This window comes from Equus asinus, chromosome 16 (assembly GCF_041296235.1).
Source record: "Equus asinus isolate D_3611 breed Donkey chromosome 16, EquAss-T2T_v2, whole genome shotgun sequence".
NCBI classification, from domain to species: Eukaryota; Metazoa; Chordata; class Mammalia; order Perissodactyla; family Equidae; genus Equus; species Equus asinus.
The window spans coordinates 11,998,735-12,019,992 of NC_091805.1; the positions used below are offsets into that span (position 1 = coordinate 11,998,735).

Below are 21,258 nucleotides of genomic sequence, written 5' to 3' on the forward strand. Positions count from 1 at the left end.
TTTGTTGAGTAAATGAATGAATACCACTGTTGCTTCTCAGTGCCTCCAATCCCTCATCTAAATTTCGATGTCCAGAAAATTTTGTCTTGAAAATTACATGACATAAAATAGTTTGGGAAAAGCTTCCCTTGTCTTTCAATATAAACTTGAGGTGTATTTTCTGGGAATATGTGTGTCAAGCACTTAATCTAGAATCTCCTCCTCTCTGTGGGATGTGAGCTGTTCCACAGTATAATGTAAAGTAACAACCAAGGGAATTCCCTTTGCTTTTATTAACTGACTCTTCATGACTGTAGATAAGGGACATATGGGAGTTTTAATTTGGAGATAGAAGCAAGTCATTGGCAGCTTCTAAAAAGATTTTTTTGGGTAGAATGATGTCACAAGTAATAGGCTAAAAAATGGAAAAGAAGCAGAATAGGGCCAAAGGAGTACATTTAAGATTTTAAAAAATCCTAAGAGGGCTCAAATTGGGAGTACTTAAGTGGAAAGGTTTGATTGCTGTTCAGTGAAGCGTATGAGCAGAGAGGGTCTGGGCCCTGTGGGTGACCTTCGGGGTGGAGGATGGGGCAGAGCATGGCAGGAAAGCAGAGGCTCTGACCGGCTATTAGTATCTGGGCTGGTCAGTCAGGTGGGCCCTGGCATGGCTGTGGTAGCCACCTCAGCAGCACGAAGCTGAGCTGCTTCTGTATGTGACATGCCTGAGTCATCTTTGCATTGCCCTGTAAGCTCTTCACCATATCAGTAGGCTGAGTGGTGAGGAAAAGGGAACAATTGTGCTAGTTTTCATTCTTTCCTTCAACAGTTATTTATTGAGTATCTACTGTATACAGCCCCAGGAACAGGAGTGGCGGATCACTGGTGATGTGCTCTCAATGGAGCCTAAGACCTAGTGGCCATATGGAGATTAATTGAATAAACACATTGGTTTTATATGAATAAACAATGATTTTATAGTTACAAGCCTAAATGAAGGAAAACAAGAGTAGATGAGAATGCATACTAAAGGACATGAGCAGGTGGGGGACAAAAAAATAGTGTAGGTCAGGAAAGGCTTCCTGGAAGAAGTGACACTTGAGCTGAGATCATGAGCATAAATAGGAGTTTGCTGAATGAAGGGGGTTGGTGAGAGAGAAAAACAGCCCAAGTGAAGAGACCACATGCAGCTTCATTACAGAAAGGACACAAGGGAGAGGCTTATTAGTTATTGGAAACTTGTAGCCACTGAGGGGTTAAATCTCTCTACCAGGCATCATTTGAAACAAGTTCATTTTTAGACACTAACATCATGCTCTCCTGGTCATCGCTTTCTAGGTTATCAACTTCACTACTCATTCTTTCTTTCATGTCTGTCTTTGCCACACTCCTTGAATTTGAAGCTCATTATTGTCTCTTATGTACGTCCTCATAGTCAAGACCCATGGAGACAGAAAGGACAGTGAGAACACCAGCCTACTGGAGATGCGAAATGCTTATCAGAAAACAGTGAGAGGTAGAAATAGTCCCGATAGTTAGATGGGATCAGATTTTGGAAATCTTTGGAAACCAGAACAGGGAATTTGGACATAAAATCCTGGGAAATTATATTTTTGTCTCTAAAGCGGTGAAGAGATATGATAAAAGTAGTTGTTTTGGAAAATTCATCTGAGTTTGGTATAAAAGGATTTATTCAGTTACTCAAAGAACTGTATGCAGTTCCTACAGTGAGGCAGGCACTGAATTATCTCCTAGCGGGCATTGTTCGCTAACAGCTAAGCGTTGTTCTTAATGTGTGGGCTGCACATTACGCTCCAGATTACCCTGGAGTATTTGTTAAAACGAAGATTCTGGGGCCCTATTCTAAATCTGCTGAATCAAAATCTCTGGGATGGAGCCTGGGACTTTGCATTTTAACAAGTACCCCAGGAGATTTGTGCCCAGTAAAGACAGAGAACTAACTAGTGGGCTGAAACGGACGCAAAAGACACTGCAATCAGAGCATCCAGCAGGGCTCTGATTGCAGGAATCCAGCCGATTACTACACAAAGACTACAGTGGTTACCATGGGGATCCAGGAGCAAGGGTAAACCTGAGAACTACTTCAGAGGAAACATAACATCATAAGGAGGTGAAAGACTGGATTTAGGAAATGGAAGAGAGGAAAGAGTCCAGGAGAACCATCATCACTGCCTCCTGAGAGTCAGCTAGTGACCAGAGTACTCATTAGACCCTTAGATATCTGGCATCTTGTTGGCAGTGAGAGAGAACAAAGCTAAGGGCTCTGCAGTAAGGTGAAGGTGCTTAAAACAAAAAAGGAAAGGAAAAAGAAAGGTAGCTACCAAGAAAAAAAGTAACCTAGTCCGCAAAACTGAGGGAGCTGTCAATTAGAATCCAGTGAAGTTATTGTGCAAGAAGTTGGCATAGATGCTCTTCTCACCTTAAAGGTGCTTACCCCAACGAAGTGAGATCAGGGGAGGCAGCCAGATGGCAGAGGAGTTAAGCTCAAGCAGAGAGGCTGAGCACAAATAGAGGGGAGAGGAGTTGGACTTAAAAGCAAGAAAATTTTGAATCCAAGGAGAAGAGAGAAGAAGGAGAGAGAAGAAGGTTAGGGACTTTCAAAATAAGAAAGTTACATCATTGCTGGCAATCCTGAATAGGAAAGAAAACAGAAGCTAGGTGGGACATGTAAGCAATATTTACATTGTTCTAATAGTCTTTTAAGCTTTATATGTTGCCAAATATGGATATAAAGATACAGACACTTAGATATAGCGCTAGGGGCAGAGAAAGTTAATTACCTTTGCAACTTCTTTTCCCACTAGGAAACGTGAAATACTGTATTATATACCATGAAGGTTTGTTTTCAACATCTTACTGGGAGATCAGTAAGAAAATTGTTTGAGTACATCTCTGTCTTTCAAATGTGTGGCTTTGAATGAGAGATGCTTATTCTACTATTGCTTTTAAACTAATATTTATAAGGATGTTTAATTCTTGTGCACAAGGAGGAATACTGACAGCAAACAACAGTGGCATGCTAAATTCAAGAGATCAAACCTTGAAAGCTTATATGCTAATGGGTAATTTAGTTTTCAAAATCTAAAGTTAATAACAATTGGCAATAAATCTCATTAAAATTCCTTTTGTTCAGGATCTATTGTGTTCTTGAAGCCCCATTTGTTCTTCTAGAATGATTGAAGACGAGATCTCCACCTAGTGGATTTACAGGATTTTACAGATCATACAGAAATGTCCTACTACCCCTGGAAGTACCGTGATGTTTTTTTCTTAGAGAAATAACAGGTTTTAAAAACTTCTACTTACGATTTAGGATAATTGTCAACAGAACGGTTGCTAATGGTTGAAATATACCAATATGCGTATCAGCTAGACTATAGTTAACAAACAAAGCTCAATTTTTATTTTCATAACATAATTAGGAAAACAGATCAGGCACAAGTATGAATATATAATCATCTGTGTACAAAGCAATATTGTAATACCACTAATTGAGATGTGTATGGTAATTTCCATAAAATAAACATCAAGTGTAAATCTGCTCAAGTATTTTTTTCTTATTTAATCTTCCATTTGCTTAAGGCTTTTTTTTTTTTTTTTTTTTTTTTAGTTTGCTTTCTTTTCCAGGACTAGGCAAAACTTTTCTTTCCCATTCCTTAGAGAAGCAAATTCAATTAATTGTGTCAAACATATCTTGTGTCTCCGTCTTTGATTTTTGCATTATATTCAACCACGTACTTTTATTTCACTGATAACAAAGAGTTACTGGGATTTTTTCCTCCAAAATAATGCATTTGAAATGCACGCAAAGGCTAGGGGGTGTTTGTGTGTCCTTTTGAAGAAAGCTAAAGTAGAAAATGATTATTATATGAGTTATTTTGTTCACTCGGTTCTGCCTCTAAAGGTGATGGATTAGCATAATCAGCAGATGGGGGAGACAGTGCAGGTTTGGGAGCCGAGTTTTCAGCTTCATTTATTCTTCTAGGAATTAGAGGCATCTCATTTTCTGCCTCAAAACTGAAGTCTTTTAACTCTGGTAAGAGAGAGAATGCTTCATGCGTCTCCACTGTCATTGCATCTTCTTTGTGTGCACTGTTATCTTTATCTGCTTGAGTATTTTGAACTTCTCTGAAAGTATGCATATTACCGTTAATTTTAAGATCTGTTTCACTATGAGGTAGTCTATTTTCAGTTCCGTGGAAACTCGTGGTACTCAAATCCTTAGCTATAATAGTCGCCTCAACAGAGCTTGAATCATGTAATACATGTTTTCCACTTTCTCCATTTTCCCAGGTTTGCTGTTTTTCTTTTGTGGTACCTCTTAAAGTCATCTGCGTGGTCCTACTTAATATACTGGAATTTGCCTTGCTTTCATCAAGCATTTTTTTCTCTTCTTTCCCTGCTATTTTTATCTCTAGTGCTTCAGTGCTGTCATCTCTAACCAATGCATTTTCCTTTTCACCACTATCGGTGAGATGCCCCATGGTTTGAGATCTGAGAGAAGCACTGATATCCTCAGGAAGCTCTAGTCTATCATGGTATAGAATAGAATTTGTCTTCATGAATGTTAGGTTGCCCTTGGATTGTGTCCGGGGAATGGGAGAGGCATCATAAGTGTCAGTTTTAGGAAGGTTTTTTTCTGCAATATTTCCCTCATCCATAATACAACTTTCCACAACTTGATGTGATGTTTTGGGTTTTATCATTAGTGGTTTTTCTTCATTTCCAAATTGTTCACGACTTAAGTGTTGCTCTACATGTTGTAAAGTTTGATTTTGATCCAAAGTATGTTTCTTGTAGGTGTCAGTCTTGTGGCCGCCTGCAAGTTGTGTTTGATTCCCCAGGGACAAAGCAAACTGGTTCAGCTCACTGGTCTTTGATTTGTCCTGCTCCATGTGCTCAGTGGACTCTGGTGCCCCTTGATCAGTAGCTTCCCGGGAATGGCAGGATGGTAAAACATCACTTCCTGTATTTTCCCAGGTAGCTGGTAAATAACTAGGAACTTCCAATGCAAGGTGAGTTGCACCTTCCACTTGCTCAGTTGGGAGTTGAGAGTGTGAATGCCCATATTCAGGTACGATGGGTGTGGGCTGAAGCAATGTTGATGGGTTTCTACCAGGAATGTGACCATTAGGCTGACTGTTGCCTTCCACAGAGCTCTGATTGACTACAGATAAGTTGCTAGCATTGAGCAGAAGAGCTTTTTTAGTGTTTTTTTTGTAATATGGGGTCTGCTTTGGAGCATGTTTGAGAGGCAGCCTCTTTGAAGTGAGTCTAGAATAGTTATTACTCTCTGGCTGTTGGGAAAAATCAGCAGAGGACACAAGGTTTGTTTTGGCTTCTTTCTCAGAAGCTTTGGATAATTTATTAGGAGGTAACAATGTTTGTTTGCATTTATTTGGGAGTTCTGGCAAGGATTTTTCGGGATAGACTCTGATTTTTCTAAAAGGGTGTAAATTTAATTTTATCCTTAAATTTTGTCCTTTAATTTTCCCTTTAAGGTCAGATTGAATGGTCTTCCTCTTTTTCAGAATGTGTGGATCAGTAAGCCATTTTCCTCCTTTGTATCTCTCCTGAGGATTGCTACGATTTTTGAGATCCAATTTGGTCAGGTGGTTACTTTGATTTTTCTGCCGTGTCCAGTGGGTTGATGCTTTGGATGACATCACCAACCTATTTTTTTCTACTAAATCAGGATCATGGAAGCTAACCCTCTTAGGGGAATATGTTTTCTTGATTTTTGTTGATAACCCCAACAACTCCATGTTGTTCTCACTCGTAAGGAATCTTTCTATTGCACTGTTAATTTGGATTTGCTCTTTCTTGGGTTTTGAATGTTCTTGACGATTTGGCTTCTTTTCTTTCACATAATCTTGAAATTGATCACAGGGCACATATTTACAGATGAGAGAATTGTTTGGCTGAAAATACCTAGGCCTACTCCGGTTTAACAGTCCACAAGGATCATCATATTTTGATTCATGTTTTTGTAAGATCTTTTGTACATAGTGTTCCTCAGGCTCACAAGGCTTGGATGATGAGCTTGTAATAAAATGTCTCTGCCTGTGAGGTTGTAAGCCATTGTCTTCTTTTTCTATTGGAGGCTGCCATGATTCATTTGTTAAATGCTTTTCAAGACTTTCTCTTGCCAAGGCTGAAGCGGATGTTGCATATCTTCTACTAAATGTGTCACTGCTGATATCTGCTGAACAATAAATGCAGGAATTTAGCACTGAGCAGAGTTTTATTACCCCAACCAAACAGATGCTTAGAAATCTTATGCAAGGTGCAAAAATGGCTCCTCTGATTAAACAATTCTTGAATATTTCCTAATTTTTGACCAAACCCACAAATGACTTTTGGCTATTTGGTGTGTTTACAATGGCAGTCTTTAGTGCCTCATTTTAATCAGTTGTGATACTGACTTAAAAGTTGTGGATTTGAAATAAAAATGTTCATAGCTGTATACCTTTAGATTAGTTGTTGATTAGGTTAGCTTTAAATATGAGTAATATCTAAATTCTTCTCAAATGGCCATAGTAATTTTTTTCTTCATTTATTTCCCACTTGGAACTAAATATAAGGAAGAACATGATTTAATATTGAGTAGTGTTCAGGTTTCAAACAGAGAATAATCTCAACAACCGAAGAGAAATACTTGTGATACTGTTGGTGTCATTAAAGAAGAAACCATATCTGGTTTATTTCCCACCACATAATACAGTATTCATTAAATATCTGTTAAATAAATAAGTGTTTTGGAATATGGCCTGGTCTGTGTTGCAGGAATCTCTGTCTGGAACTTTTAAATGGTGCATTTTAATATAATATTAATGACTAAGTAATAGTAATATTTACCATTAATTGAGCATACACTAAGAGCCAGGCATTGTGCTAAGTATTGTATGTTCATTATCTCATTTAATAATCACAGGAGACCTGATCCATTGGACAGGTCCTATTATCCTATCACTGGTAGAGATGAAGGAAGAAGCTTAGAGAGACTGAATGTTCTCCCCTAGTCATGTGTCAGCTTAATGACACAGGCAGAACTTGACCCAGGTCTGTCTGATACTAAACCCTATCCTCTTAACCACGATACATATTAAGTTTAAAATTACATCTTATCACTGTACTTTCTCTTGTTTTGTGAAATTTTGTTTTATCCAGAGGAGGAAAGAAGTATTTCTGTCCAGTGATAGAAAGAAAGACATGAATTAAGCCCCAGGCTAGCATCTAATTCTAATCTAAGATCTGCCTTAAACTTTTTGAGTGACCTTGGAGAAGCCATTTACTCACTGGGTGTCAAGAGATTAGACTTAGATGGGAACTTCATGTGGATACAAAATTATTCTGGGGAAAGAATTTGTAGCCTTTATCAGAGTCTAAGAGAGCTCTGTGATTCGAAGATAAATATTAAGACTTTGGATTAGATCACCTCTAAAGTCTCCTTTTCTCCTGAAATACAGATTCTGTGTGCCCAAGGGAGAAGACATAATCAGACTGAGATTGCCTCTTACTGACTTCTGTTCTGGAGCAGGTGTGGCCTTAGTTGCTTTCTCCTCAAACACCTGTCCTCTCCAGCTTCAGTACAATGCCGGGCATGAAACAGAATTTCAAGTCTTTCTTAAAAGTAACTGTATTAATTTGACAAACCAGTGTTCTCTGTGTGAAACAAGGGACTGGGTTTTAAATGGTTAAGAGACCACATTTCCTCCCACCTAGGAGTTTCCTAGAGAAAGTTAAGGCGTTGGACAAAGCCAAAAAGAAACATCTGCCTAAGGTACGATTCTATTGAAAGGCTAAGTGCTTATTTCTTTATAAAATAAAACCAATCTGATCTGGTTTCTATGGCAGATGTTTCTTTTGTCGGCCATTGCTCTCTTGAGTCAGATCATCGGTTCCCAGAAACTGTTAAGAAGTAGAGTCTGGGGAATGCAATGGAGTAAATTCACATCCTGCCTTATGCCACACGTGAAATAACATACAGTTTCATTCTTTTCCAATTGCCCCCAAATCCATCCTGAGATCCGGATCCCCATGATAAGAATTTCTTGGTGCAGCACTTCTGTCATTCGTGTTCTGAGAGAAAGCTCTGCTTGTTGTGAACCAATTCAAATAAATGACAGGAACTCCTTTACAGAGCAGCTGTCAAAGTTTTCACTGCTGAGACTGAAAGCATTGCCTTACTGTTCAGGAAGGAAAAGGAAGACATTTAATTCATTGCCTCCACCTAAATATTGACATCGCCCACATACCGTGGGTAGATGTCATGGCCAGATTCACTTGGCTCCCAACATGGGACGATGAATTAAGTCCTGACTTTCCCTGGACTGGAAAGTTATCATCCCTGACAGCTCAGCAAGCAAAGTGTGTGTCTTGACATCATTCCTGAAATGAATCACTAGCATTAGAAGACCCATTCCTCTAACATGTCATGCTCTGGGAGGGTTGCTTACTGCAGAATTGGCATTAGAACTTGAAAGATGTTGGATTGGAAGCCGATACTTAGCCTCCCATAAATCTTACCAGCACTATTGCTATTTAAAAGGCTTCTTTTTTAAAAAAAAACATTGATAGCTGTTAGGTCACAAAATTCACTGTCCAACAGGTGCAAGATGTACTCTCAGCTCCTGAGGGTGAGGAATCTCCATCGACACCTCACCCCAAACACACAGACACACACACACACGTGTGAGCACACATATACACACAGGTTCAGTATTTTTAGAAGAGGAATAGATTAGTGCTACAATGATTTTGGGGGCATTCCTCTTTTGAGGAAATTAAAAGAGGCCACCTCCTTCAGAGGTATTTAAACAGAGTTGGATTTTCTAAAACAAGACAACTCACCTATTATTCTTGTTACATGCTGTGGCAGAGTTTGAGGTTGAACTTCCCCAGGCTCAAGATTCCTTAGCTTTTCAACTCTCTTTGGACAACCTCTTGTAAGTAAGCCTGCTTCATTAAAAGCTGCCGTATTCCCAGGAGGCTCTGAACATCCTGACTGTAGCAATCTGCCACCAAGGCAGAAGAAAGTGCTGTCTGCCCCGTGGTCCTTCCCTTTCAGGTTTCTAAATGATCCATCAAGGGCTGTGGACTCAGAGGCCAGTGCTGCTTGATGGCTGCTTTCCTGTAAAAGTGGCATTTCCTTTCTGGATCCCACAATGGACGTGACCTTTATCTCGTTTTCCTGAGTTAAGTGGCAGTGACAGTATCCCTTAGCGTGGTAATTTCTTGCCTCATGAACACACAAGGATTCATCAAAGGTTCTGCAACAAAGGTTTTCTGATGTGTGTTCATTTGCTTTGCCTTGTTGGAGTTTCCAGTTAAATAGAACTAAACCTAGGCAAGTGAGACCAACAGCTCCTGTGACAAATAGAGAGACCATTAAAAGATAACATCACAGGAGAAACATATAAATCACCAAGTGTGAAATCCACAAATATCAAGGTTAATGGTTTAAAGGGCATCGGAATGCGTGGGAAGTCCATCACCATGTGGAAAAACATTGGTCCAGACAGAGGCTGCTTAATCAACATTGTTCTGCTTTCTAATTTGGATCTTTATCTGTATCTGTTAAAAATTATAAGAAACAATACCATCTGGAATATCTTTGGTAGAAAAAAGCTTTCTTTATGGACTAAAATTCATTCAAGATAAAATAATTCCTGCATTAAAATTCTTTTTCTGCCTATGGCAAACCAGTTTAATTCCAAATTTCCTATTTCTTAATCCTGTAATCAATCCCCCAAATAGACCTCATTTAGTATATACCCTGAAATTCTCATATACCATAACCTCCTCAAAAAGAAAAATTGATTCTACATGCTATTGCTATATTTTAATCATTCCTAAAGATCCACCCCCAGCTCAGAATACGTCATTGGATTCCTATTAGCATAAAGGTCAAACTGCTTGACATTCAAGACACAGTGCAATCCGGCTATAACCTCCCTTATTTTTCATTATTTCCCCCATTCAAATACCATGTTTCAAACTCTTCAATTCATTAGTCTTAAAATGTACTTCTAAGGCTTTCTGTGTGCTCTTGGTGGTGCTTATAATACTTTATCCTATCTCTGCTTATTGGAATTTTATTTATCCTTTAAAATCTAAATCAACACCTCCACATTTCTTGATACCTTTGCTGTTTTTTCCATCTTGCAAAGATCACACCCTTCTATGAACTCCCACAATAAAATAATTGACATCTAGTCTCAGACTGCCTGGTCCTATCATTGCATGTTCTATGTAGGTATAGCTTACTTTCTGAATGAAAGTGTAAAGGACAATGTTTCTCAAACCCAAGTGCAGAGTCTAACATGTTTTTCCCCCACAGTTTCCCATCTCAAGAAGTGGCATCTTCAACCACCTAGATGTTCAAACCCACGTCTCTGAGTTATACCCCGTCTCCCTCTCTGTCACAGTGATTTCCCTTTTTCCTTGGCACTTATAACAGTATAAAATTATTGTGTTCACTTACGCATCTTCTTGTTCACCGTCTGTCCTCCCCTGCTAGAATCAAGCACTGTGATGAAGAGAATCTTTTCAGTCGTGTTCAATATTGTGTCTCCAGTGCCCATGACTCGGGTACAGAGGAGGCATTCCAGAAATGTTTATTAGATATTTTTAAATAAGCAGAAGAAATTCTGTTTATAAATCCTAATAATGAAAAGTGCTAAGTGGTCTAATCCTACAAATCCCCAAAATGGTGATCAGGAAGACATGGTGTCAGTATCAGTTGAGTTAGGGGCTCTGTGTTCTAAGTCCAGCTCTGCCTACAACTTGCTGTGTGACCTTGGGCAAGTCAGCTCCCTCAGAGACCTCAGCTCCCTGACTCTGGCAGTGAAGACATCCCTAGATGAATGAGATGTGAATGAGATGATGTCAGCCTCTTAGGCTCATTGATTGACTGCCTCATGCCTGATTCTCTCCACTGCAGACAACTTTAGTGGAAATGTGACGGTAATTTTTGAACTTGAAAAAAAAAGGGAAGGTGTCGGGCATAGTTATTTCACTTTTTCTGTTAAGATGAAGATTAACTAAGGAGAATAGCAGTTTCTGGTAAAATCCTCCAACCTTTGTGCAGTTTAGCAGATCTTAAGGTCTTATAAGCCCCATGTTAATTTATTTGACAACAATACACTGTTGGAGAGTGCTACAACGTATTGAAATAATTTAATTTTTATTAAAGGCACAAATTTTTTAAAAGTAGTAGCAAAACTCCTACTAATAAAAACATTTTTATTGGCTGATCCTAGAATTTGAGTTATTCTAAACAAAGGTTTTAGTTTTAAAATGTTAAAAACATATGAAAATAATAGTTTTAGAAAGACTCTATCGCTTACATAGAGTAAGAAAACTCAAGATTCAGCGCTCTCTTTTGACACTTCTTGGGCAAGCTTTCTAACCTCTCTGAGCCTTATTTTTCCTCCTCTGTCAAATGGGGATAATCAACACCACTCGGAGATTAAATGACGTCATATATGTGACGTGTTTAACACAGTGCTTTGATATAGTAAGGTTCAATGAGTGGTCCTTGTGATTTATGGTTGTGATTGCTGCTGCTGCTGTTGAGGTTTTGTATTGCCCTATTATGTTCTAGAAGACCCAGCCGTTAGGGAAAAAAAATCAAAAAAACAAATCATTAAAAGAATACTTTGTATGGCTGGTGCATCTACTAAACCACGTAATAAAGGAAAGAAAGACCTAAATCTTCTTAGATACGTGCAGCAGCCACTGAAATGAGAGTAGGCATAATCTGATTATAGGATAGAGTTTCTCTTCTAATTGTGTCTAATTGGCAAGGAACCACTGACTCCCCCGCTGTCGATGCTGGAGTTGTGTCTGTATCATGTGACCACTCAGCTGTGGTCACCATCTATTAGTGCAGAGAGCAACAGCAGCAAAGGAAACTTGCAGGCAGGCTGAACGTGCTGTTCGGATGGCTGACGTTTCATTGCCGTGGGCATTGTTGCTATTTTTAAAAAGTACTCTAACAATCTTTCTGAGTTGGAAAAACAAAACAAAGCAAAAAGCAAAATTAATGATAAGTTCTCATTGAAGTATTGGAAACAAGTTACAGCTTCATGAAAGCATTCTCTTTATATCCACCAGGTCACAGAATGGGAAACATCAAGATGTCAATGTTTGGTGCCAAATAACCACTTTTAGTTTTAAATTCCCTGAATATGATTATTTATATTCCTTTGAATTGTGATGATTTATCTATAGCTGAAAAAGAAAATGGAATCAGAGGCCAAATTATAGTTCTAAGCCTTTTCCCCACAATCTAGAGGAATAGATAATTGACTAAACTTTTACTTTAGAAGGAGTAGAATTTTAATGGAATAAATTGATATCAAAAGTCAGAGTTTTTTTAAAAAAAGAATCTCTTTTAAAAATATTACCTTTAACAATTACTCAATGAAAGATACGTTAGTATGATAATTTCACACCTTAAATCTAACATGTATATAATCATATTTATAACTTATCAGAATTTATCCATGCATATTAAGCTTCCTATCATTTTGACAAAACCTGTGGAATCTTCCAAAACTTCTATTTATCTCTACACAATGCAGTTGATAAGTTAGCAAAGTCTTTTCTGAAAATAGATGCAAAAGATACCTAGAAGATACTGAAAATTACCCTATTGTAATGTTTCCAAAACAATGTCCTGTGAAACACTAATTCAATGAAATCCTGAGTGAAAAAAAGGGTTTATGGTCAAATAAAGTTGAGAAATGCTCCATATTCTATCTTCCTCTTAGAGATTCATAATGCTTATTAGAAAATTAGAGGCAGTGAGAGATGCCGCAGTAACGAAGTCTGTTTCACTTTGTTTAATCCAGCATTGCCCAAATCTATTTGAACCCCACAGCATATTGCTTATATGTGCATCTGTGTGTGTTTTTGTTGGAATATCTATTAATTATCCTCTCGAACTAGTATTCTAAGAAGCACATTTAAGGAAAAATTCTCTGCTGCCATATTGCTTTTGTGTTTTATGGTAAATTATTTCTCAATACATATAATTACTGACATGTTTACACAGTTTTTAAAACAATTTATCTTTCTGAGAACATTTGAATTCACTTCCAAGTGAGTTTGATTATTGTTAATGGTAGCTCCATTGTCTCAACCTGATGTTGGTCTCCATCTATCATGATTAAAGTGTAATGGTCAGGAGTTAAAAATCTGATGTTCAATTAATTCACTGGAAACCGGCTATAGAATAATTATTTGTAGCACATATTCAAAAGACATCAGTTCAGTCTTGGATGCCATTTGTGAGCCTTTGGTTTTTCTGCTTTGGGCCCTCCCCCCCCGCACCCCCACCCCCCCCACCCCCCCCACCCCCGCCCCCGACACACAGGTGCACAATTCTCATCACCATAGTTACCCACAGGTGCAGAGGATTTCACCATGCACTGAAAGCATAGGTGAAAAACACACATGGAGGTTGATAACTCAAGAAATCTCATGCATATTTGGTCTTCAACTAATCACACCAAGCATCACTTTATGTCATTCATCCAGTGAGATATAATGATAGCTGGTGCATAGTTTAAATTTTTTTTAATTACCATCGAAAATTTAATGGGTTGAACATTATCTTCTCCTTAGTCAGTCTGGGGAAATATGGGCCAAGTTTTTGAAAGAGTTGAACAAACAGAAATCTTAGAAGAACTCAAAACTCCAAACAGGAGGAAATCAAGACACAGAACGGTCAAATAACTTGCCCAAAGTCACATGGCAAGTAAGAGCAGAGCCAAAATTCAAACGTAGGTAGTCCAACAGCAGAGCTCATGCACTCAGTCGCTGTGCTATACAAGCACTATAGAGTAGGATGCGTGTGGCTGTCATAATAGCATCTCCCCATGCACTTGGTAAAGCCCACTGATGCTTACTACACCATGGAGAGGCACACAGATGAGTGCCTCGAGGAAAGGGACTGGGTCTCAAACTCCTTTAATCCCTGTCTCCTAGCGTCTTAATGGATGTACCAGTACTCCTCGGCGAATGGATGATTGATGAAACACAGATACTCTAGGACAACTGAAGTCTAAATAGCAAATGAACTTACGATCACAGTGCTAGTTATACTAGGACTAGAGCTCTTGAGTTCTGGTGCAAAACCCTTTCCTCTATGTTAGCTTCTCTGCAACAGGAAATTCTTGCAACCTGTGCCAAATCAGCCAACATCATCCCGCATCTACTGACAACCTCTCTTCCACCAGCCCTGGCAAGTTTCCCCAGCTGCCTGAGAAAGGCATCATTGAGTGTAAACAGGCTTATGGACAAGAGAAGGGAAAAGAGGAGGGCACTTCTCCGTGGCATACCTGCAAGGCCAAGGACAGTCAGCAGGGCCACATCCGGCCCTGGGAGGAGGGCACTTCTGTCCTTTAGAACCAGAGTGAGGTTGGGAGCCTTGGAATCACAGTTGGTCTCAGACAGCCTTAGCACACTCTTTGCAGCGACCATGGCTGTGGTGGCGGGCTGACAATTTAAGTCCTGGGCATTCCTGAGCTTGTGGGCAGAAGACTTAATGTAGCTTCTTAAAAATCGAGCGAGGGGGTGGAGATCACAAGTGCAGCTCCACTGGTTCTTATCTAAGCTCAGAAGGATTAACTGCTTCAGTGGAGTAAAAACATCCGGCATGTGGGCCAACCTATTTCGGGAAAGGTCCACTTCCTGCAGTTGAGGCAGGGGCCGGAAGGCATCTTTCCCAATGTAGGAAATAAAATTGTTAGATAAATCCAGATGCCTGAGGCTGTGGAGATGTGTGCCTCCAAAGGAAGTGTCTGTCAGATTAGCGATCTGATTCCCATCCAGCTGGAGCCGGGTCAGGCCCCTGGTGTTTCGGAACCAGGAGCCCCGCAGGGTGCGGAGGGCGTTATTGCTGAGCACCAGCACCCGCAGGCTGCAAAGCTTGCTGAAGGTGTGATCAGTGAGCGACGAGCTGGATATTTGGTTGTGCTCCAGCAGCAACGTCCGCAACTTTGCGAGGCCATGCAGGGCATCTTCCCGAACATCCTCAATGCCATTTCTGCTCAAGGAGAGCAGGGCAAGATTAAACAGGAGAGACAGATTTGTGCTCTCTATAGAGGAGAGGTATCCGTCAGTGAGGATTAAAACCCTCGTGGTCACAGGAGCTGCTGTGGGGAAGAAAAGCACAAACTAGAAGCAAGGTACACGCAGGTGGGTACAGTGGAGGGCACAGATAATCTCTACCCTCTGAGCAAGCTTATCACCTGGGTAAGGACAATATGCAAAAGGAAGATAATTCTCTGATTCCTTAGTTGAGGGGGAAGCCAGCTCTTTATCAGAATGATGGATTTTCATATTCTTTGTTACTATGTCATATTTGTTTGAGAAACGTAAACCCATCTGTTCCTTTAGATGTCAAAGTTAATTCGTTGTTTGGGATTATCATCATTGATGTTTTCTGAAGGTGGCTTTTTAGGCTTCCTCTCTGTGGGGCTGTGTACTGACCTGCTCCAGCCCTGCTGGCCCCGTACAGATTCACCCAAAGCCGCTTCTGCGTCTGGCTTCCTAAACAGTTTTCCACCAGCAATGTATATTTGTGCTGTGAAGTCAATCATCTTTTCTCTCAAACATAAAGGTGTGGGTTGGGGTTAGGGGAGTGAGAAGGAGCATTGGTTTCTGCTTTTTAGCTCCAGGCTAAAAGTTGGCAACTTGGTAAGGATCTATATTCTCTCCAGACAACCCGAGGATCTGTCAGTGGGGTTCTCATTATAGTCTGGGCCTTCTTGGCCTCCTGTCTATTATCTGTTCCCTCCAATGAAGTCCATCATGTGATGACAGGTGGTACTCAGGGCTTCCAACTGTTAAATCCCTTCACCATAATCACCTCAGCGCTATCACTGCTCTGTCATTAGAAATCAAAGCACTTTAACTCAATAAAGATGTATTATAATCAGGAGTTATTGTGCCACATCTTTATCATGCTAAAATTGTTTTGACTGCGGATGACAGTGTCATAAGGATGGAAGAGTCCATTGTCCCTGGGAGGTCTGCAGGTGATATTAGAACAATCGACCGTGGGAGAAGCAAATCACTATTCCCTTATGAAATTCAGACAACACCGCTGAAATAAAGAGATTAAAAAAAAAGTAAAAGACAAAGGATTTTCAGAGTGCCTTCCTTTGGAAGAATTGCTCCCATCTCTGCAGCACAAGCAAGCGTAAATCATGGTATTTTTTGTAGTACGTATTACTGATTATTTGACTTCTATTAATTCTGGCCGGTTTGGCACTTTGTTCTTATCATCATTGTTTTGGCATGGGTTGAGGGAGTTTTGCTTTTATGGGTCCCCCATCCTCTAGGGATTTGTCAACCCTGAGGGAGCAGGCTATTGTTTCTGTCTGTTGCTTCTTGTCCAGCAGTAGACAGAGTCTCCACTCACAAATCATCCATTTAATTTTCAGTGTTTATGAAATCTAACTTCGCAAATGTGTTATTCTGTAAATGAGAAGGGAGATACAGTTGCAGAGGTGCAGCAATGTAGATGCACAATGTTTCTTTCTTGCAGACATCAGCTATCTCTGATCAGAAAAAATATGTAGTCAGGAAATCCACTTGAAAGGATGAGAGTTTAGGGTTTAAGTGTTTTCAATACTGATTGGAAACAGTATGCAACCAACTAGCCTTGAAGCTGTCTCTCTTCTGTCAGGGATGACAATAACAGCTACCTCTTAATTCTCAGAGAGCCATAGGATTTTACAAATAAAAGAAATCATCTTCTTTCACTCCATCTTAACTCAGACTTGTTTCTGAAAATTTTCCGTTGGCAGGGCTTATAGCTTGTTTATCTTTCCTTGGATATCAGGATGTAAATCACATTCTCCTCAAATTTGTTAATAAGGTGTCTTATTAAATTGTTGACTTAAGCAAGCAATATGTAATGAATACAGGCAGTGCATCTTGTTAGCATTTCTACAGCTCATTTGCCACCAATAAAAAAAGACCAGACTTTCAAAATTAGATGCACTTTGATAATAATCTGTTTTGCTGGTACATCACTTAATCTTACTAATGCTGAACAATTGCAGTTCAGATTTTCAATTCATTGATATTTCCTCCAGCCAGTGGTAGGGTTCAAACCTGCACAAAGTGTGGACAAAAATATAATTAAAGGGATCTATTTTTTTCTTTAATTAAAAAAATGTGTGTAGCTGCATGAAATGGTGGCATTCTTTTGTAGTGGCAAGATATCTCAATTACCTCTAAATGTCTTAAAACAGCTTTGGTGAGACCACCAGGAACAGGAAAATGAAATAATATTATCATTCTTTAGTCACCATGCAAGGCTTACTCTTTAAAAGTTTACCTCTTTCAGGCTGAGCCTAGAGAGCAGTAGTACAATGAAAGGCATGGCAACAAATTTGCTAGGTACATGAAACACTTTTTAGAGTTGTCGGTTTTATTACCTACTATATAGGTTAGCTGGTGACAGAGGGTCACATCTTTGGCACACACAGCACATGACGCAGGACAAGCCACCACCAACCGCAGCATGATGGCTAAGAGTATGAGCCATCCACCTGAAAGAAAAGTAGACACAAGGGCACGTCATGATGGTGGCAGTTATTATCCGTGACTTCAGTATGTTCAGCTCATAGGCATTTTGATGATTTCTGCTTTTTATTGAGCACCTTAGGTTCTCACAAGGTGTCAGATAAATGAAATGGCTAGAATCCTTAATTTGTATGGAATTTAAACCGAACTGTTAAAGCATTTGACCGTACATTCAGAGATCTGACATCCAGGGCACAGCCATTAATATCGATTATTAAAACATAGTTACTTTGTAAAATACTTTACAGTATTGAGCTTTTGCACACGCATTATCTTATTTAACTCTTTTAATTCTGCAACCCAATTTGAGGCTGAGAAAACTGAAGCTCAGAGTGGTTCATAAACCATCCAAAGTCACACAGCCATTCGGTATTTAACCTCAAGTCTATCCACTCTTAGTCCAGTGTTCTCTCTGCTGTGCAGAAGCTCATCTCAGGCACTGCATTTTCTATGATTGCAACTGAGTATTCCCCACGGATCTAGATGCCACATTTAAAGAGGGAGTATGAAGAAGAACCAAGATCACAAGATCTACCTGGCTTTGATTCAGTTCTGTAATGACCATCTTAGAGAATACCATCTTAGAGAAATTATTTATTTTTTCTTATTTTTTGCCTTTTCATGTTTAAAATAGGAATAATAAATGCCTACATTAAGAGCATTGTAAGAGTTACATGAAATGCTCTAAGTGTTTAGTAAATGTTAAATTTTACCATTATTTTGTTGTTTTTTCAGCCCTCCAATGAAATATTAACACCATTTAGATTTAATGTTCAAAAAAAGGCCATTCATTTATAATGTATTCCCTGATTAATTGAAAAAAAAAACTTGAAACAAATTATAAGAACCCTCTACCCATACAATAAGATAGTTTGAGAATTAAATAAAATATAAATAAAACATAAAATTATGAATACTATCCTCCGGTCAACAAGTATTTCTTGGACACCTTCTGCAGGCCAGGCACTGCTCAAGGCCCTGGGGATTGAGGAGGGTTCAACAATGAATCCCGGCCCTCATGGGTAGATATCCTATGAAGGGACATAAACAATAAGCAAATAAAATTGAAGATTTGTATTAAGTCACCTGATAATAAGTGCTATGGAATAAATCAAGCAAGAAAGGGAGTAGATAGCATTAGCTTGGGGGTTCTAAATATGGTGGACAAGGAAAAACTCTCTGATAAAGTAGCATTTGAACAAAGACCTGGAGAAGGTGAAGGCGCTGGGCACTCCAGATGGACAGAATGGCAAATGCAAAGTCCCTGAAAGCATAGAGTGCTTGGACTGAGGAGGTCGGCATGGTGGAGTACACAAGAGGAAGAGACAGCCAGAGAATGGCAGGGGCAGGCTGCTCTTACTATTCTTACAGATGAATGCAAGGACTTTGGTTTCTCATCCAAATAAGATAAGAGTAATTGGAGGCTTTTGTGAGTGGCATTGCTTGATCTATAGTACATTTTGAAATGATTCTTTTGGCTATTGTGTTGATTACTATAGCTATGTAATATAGTTTGAAGTCAGTGAGCATGATGCCTCCAGCTTTGTTCTTCTTTCTCAAGATCACTTGGCTATTCTGTTTTGATTCCATACAAATTTTAAGATTCTTTATTCTATTTCCGTGAAAAATACCATTGGAATTTTGATAAAGATTGCACTGAATCTGTAAATTGCTTTGAGCAGTATGGACATTTAAACAATATTAATTTTTCCAATCCATAAGCATGGAATATCTTTCCATTTATTTGTGTTTTCTTCAATTTCTTTTATCAATGACTTACGGTTTTCAGTGTACAGGTCTTTCACCTCCTTGGTTAAATGTATTCCTAGGAATTTTATTCTTTATGATGTAATTGTAATTGGGATTGTTTTCTTAATTTCTCTTTCTAATAGTTTGTCATTAGTATATAGAAACACAACAAATTTTTATATATTGATTTTTGTATCTTGCAACTTTACTGAGTTTGTTTTCTAGTTCTAAGAGTTTTTTGGTGGCATCTTTAGGATTTTCCATGTATTATATTATGTCATCTGCAAATAGTGACAGTTTTACTTCTTCCTTTCCAATCTGGGTGACTTTTATTTCTTTTTCTTGCCTAATTGCTCAGGCTAGGACTTCCAATACTATGTTGAATAAAAGGGGTGAGATTGGGCGTCCTTGTCTTGTTCCTGATCTTAGAGGAAAAGCTTTTAGTTTTTCATCATTGAGTATGATGTTAGCTGTGGGTTGGCTGCCATGTTGGAAACATACTTTTAATAGGCAAGGAACAGAAGCAGCAAAAGTTATAATACAAGGCATTATAATACAGGCAATTATAATAATACAAGCCAGACATGATGATATTTTAGACAAGGATGAGAAGTAGTCAGATTCTAAATAATTTTTTGTTAGTATGATGTAATTTCATGTAACAAATTTGAACTCAACTAAGCTATCCTGTGCAATGGAAGATGCTAGGTATACAGGAGTAAATAAACCATTGCTTACCCTCAAAGCACTTTCTAGCTAGTGATATAGACATGGAAATACATAGTTATAGAACAGGAAAGAATGAAGCAAATCTAAATAAAAGTGAAAAATTGGGGCTGGCCTGGTAGTGTAATGGTTGAGTTTGTGTGCTCCACTTCAGTGGCCCAGGGTTCACAGGTTTAGATCCCAGGCATGAAAGCCACACACTGCATGTCAAGCCATGCTGTGGTGGCGTCACACATACAAAATAGAGGAAGATTGTCACAGATGTTAGCTCAGGACTGATCTTCCTCACAAAAAAACAAAAAAGTGAAAAATTATTTTGTGGAATCACTTGGAAACTTTAAAAGGTTGTGTCTTGTGAGCTGGGCCTTGAAGAGAGCAGAGGATTTCCACGGTTAGAGAATAAGAGTTAGATAATTCCAGTCTGACGAAATAGAACAATGTCCTTGCACTGGACAAAAAATCTAATCTCAGTTCACTTTTCTTAGCCTACCTGGGCTGCTTAGAGTCTGCCCCTTGCACATGTGGTTCAGAGGTCAGCCAGAGATTTAGAAAGAGTTTATATGCAGATTCTGGGGCTCCCTGTCTCAGACTCTTCTTCCAGGATCTCCTCTTGTTTTCTAGTGTCTATGTGTGATAAGCAGATTCTAGGATGACTCCCAAGATTCTTGCCCCCTGGTGTACATGCCAAGGATAATCCCCTTCCCTTGAGTGTGAGCAGAACCTGTGAAAATAGTGAGATATTACTCCCATAATTATGTTTCCTCATTTGGCAAAAAGAAGATAATCTTGGGTTGGCCCGACCTGACCTAATCAGATCAGCCTTTTAAAAGCAAAGAATTTTTCTCCAGTTGGTCACAGAGGAAGAAGTAAGAGAAGCATGCCCTTGCTGGTCTGGGAGAAAGTAAATGGCCAGGTTGTGAACTGCATATAGGAACCACGTGGCAAGGAACTGTGGACATCCTCTAGAAGCTGAGTCAACCCCAAACAACAATTAGCAAGAAAACAGGGACCTGAGTCGTACAACCACAAGGAAATGAATTCTTCCGATAACCAGTGGGCTTGGAAGAGGCCCCTGAGGCTCAGATGAGAATCACAGAGCTAGCTGACACCTTGATTTTAGTCTGATGAGACCCTAAGCAAAGGACGCAATTAATCTATACTGGACTCCTGACCCAT

At 39.2% G+C, this 21,258-nt stretch overlaps 2 protein-coding genes across 11 annotated transcripts in view; one reads left to right on the plus strand and one right to left on the minus strand.

Moving 5' to 3' along the window:
* Positions 1-21,258, plus strand: part of TNNI3K (TNNI3 interacting kinase) — a 271,680-nt gene that overhangs the window by 195,467 nt on the left and 54,955 nt on the right. Inside the window, exon 22 of one of the 10 annotated variants that reach the window (XM_070486602.1) lies at positions 3,131-3,539. The exons of the other annotated variants lie outside the window; for them this stretch is intronic. Coding sequence (XP_070342703.1) covers positions 3,131-3,148 — 18 coding nt within the window. The 3' untranslated portion in view covers positions 3,149-3,539. Of the gene's footprint in view, positions 1-3,130; positions 3,540-21,258 lie in introns of those variants that run through there. 10 annotated transcript variants of the gene reach the window in all.
* LRRC53 (leucine rich repeat containing 53) lies at positions 3,843-17,547 on the minus strand. The gene is made up of 4 exons (XM_044749575.2): positions 17,460-17,547; positions 14,349-15,164; positions 8,851-9,366; positions 3,843-6,199 (listed from the first exon to the last, which is right to left on the minus strand). Exons 1-4 carry the CDS (start codon positions 17,545-17,547, stop codon positions 3,843-3,845), a joined length of 3,777 nt encoding a protein of 1,258 aa, XP_044605510.2.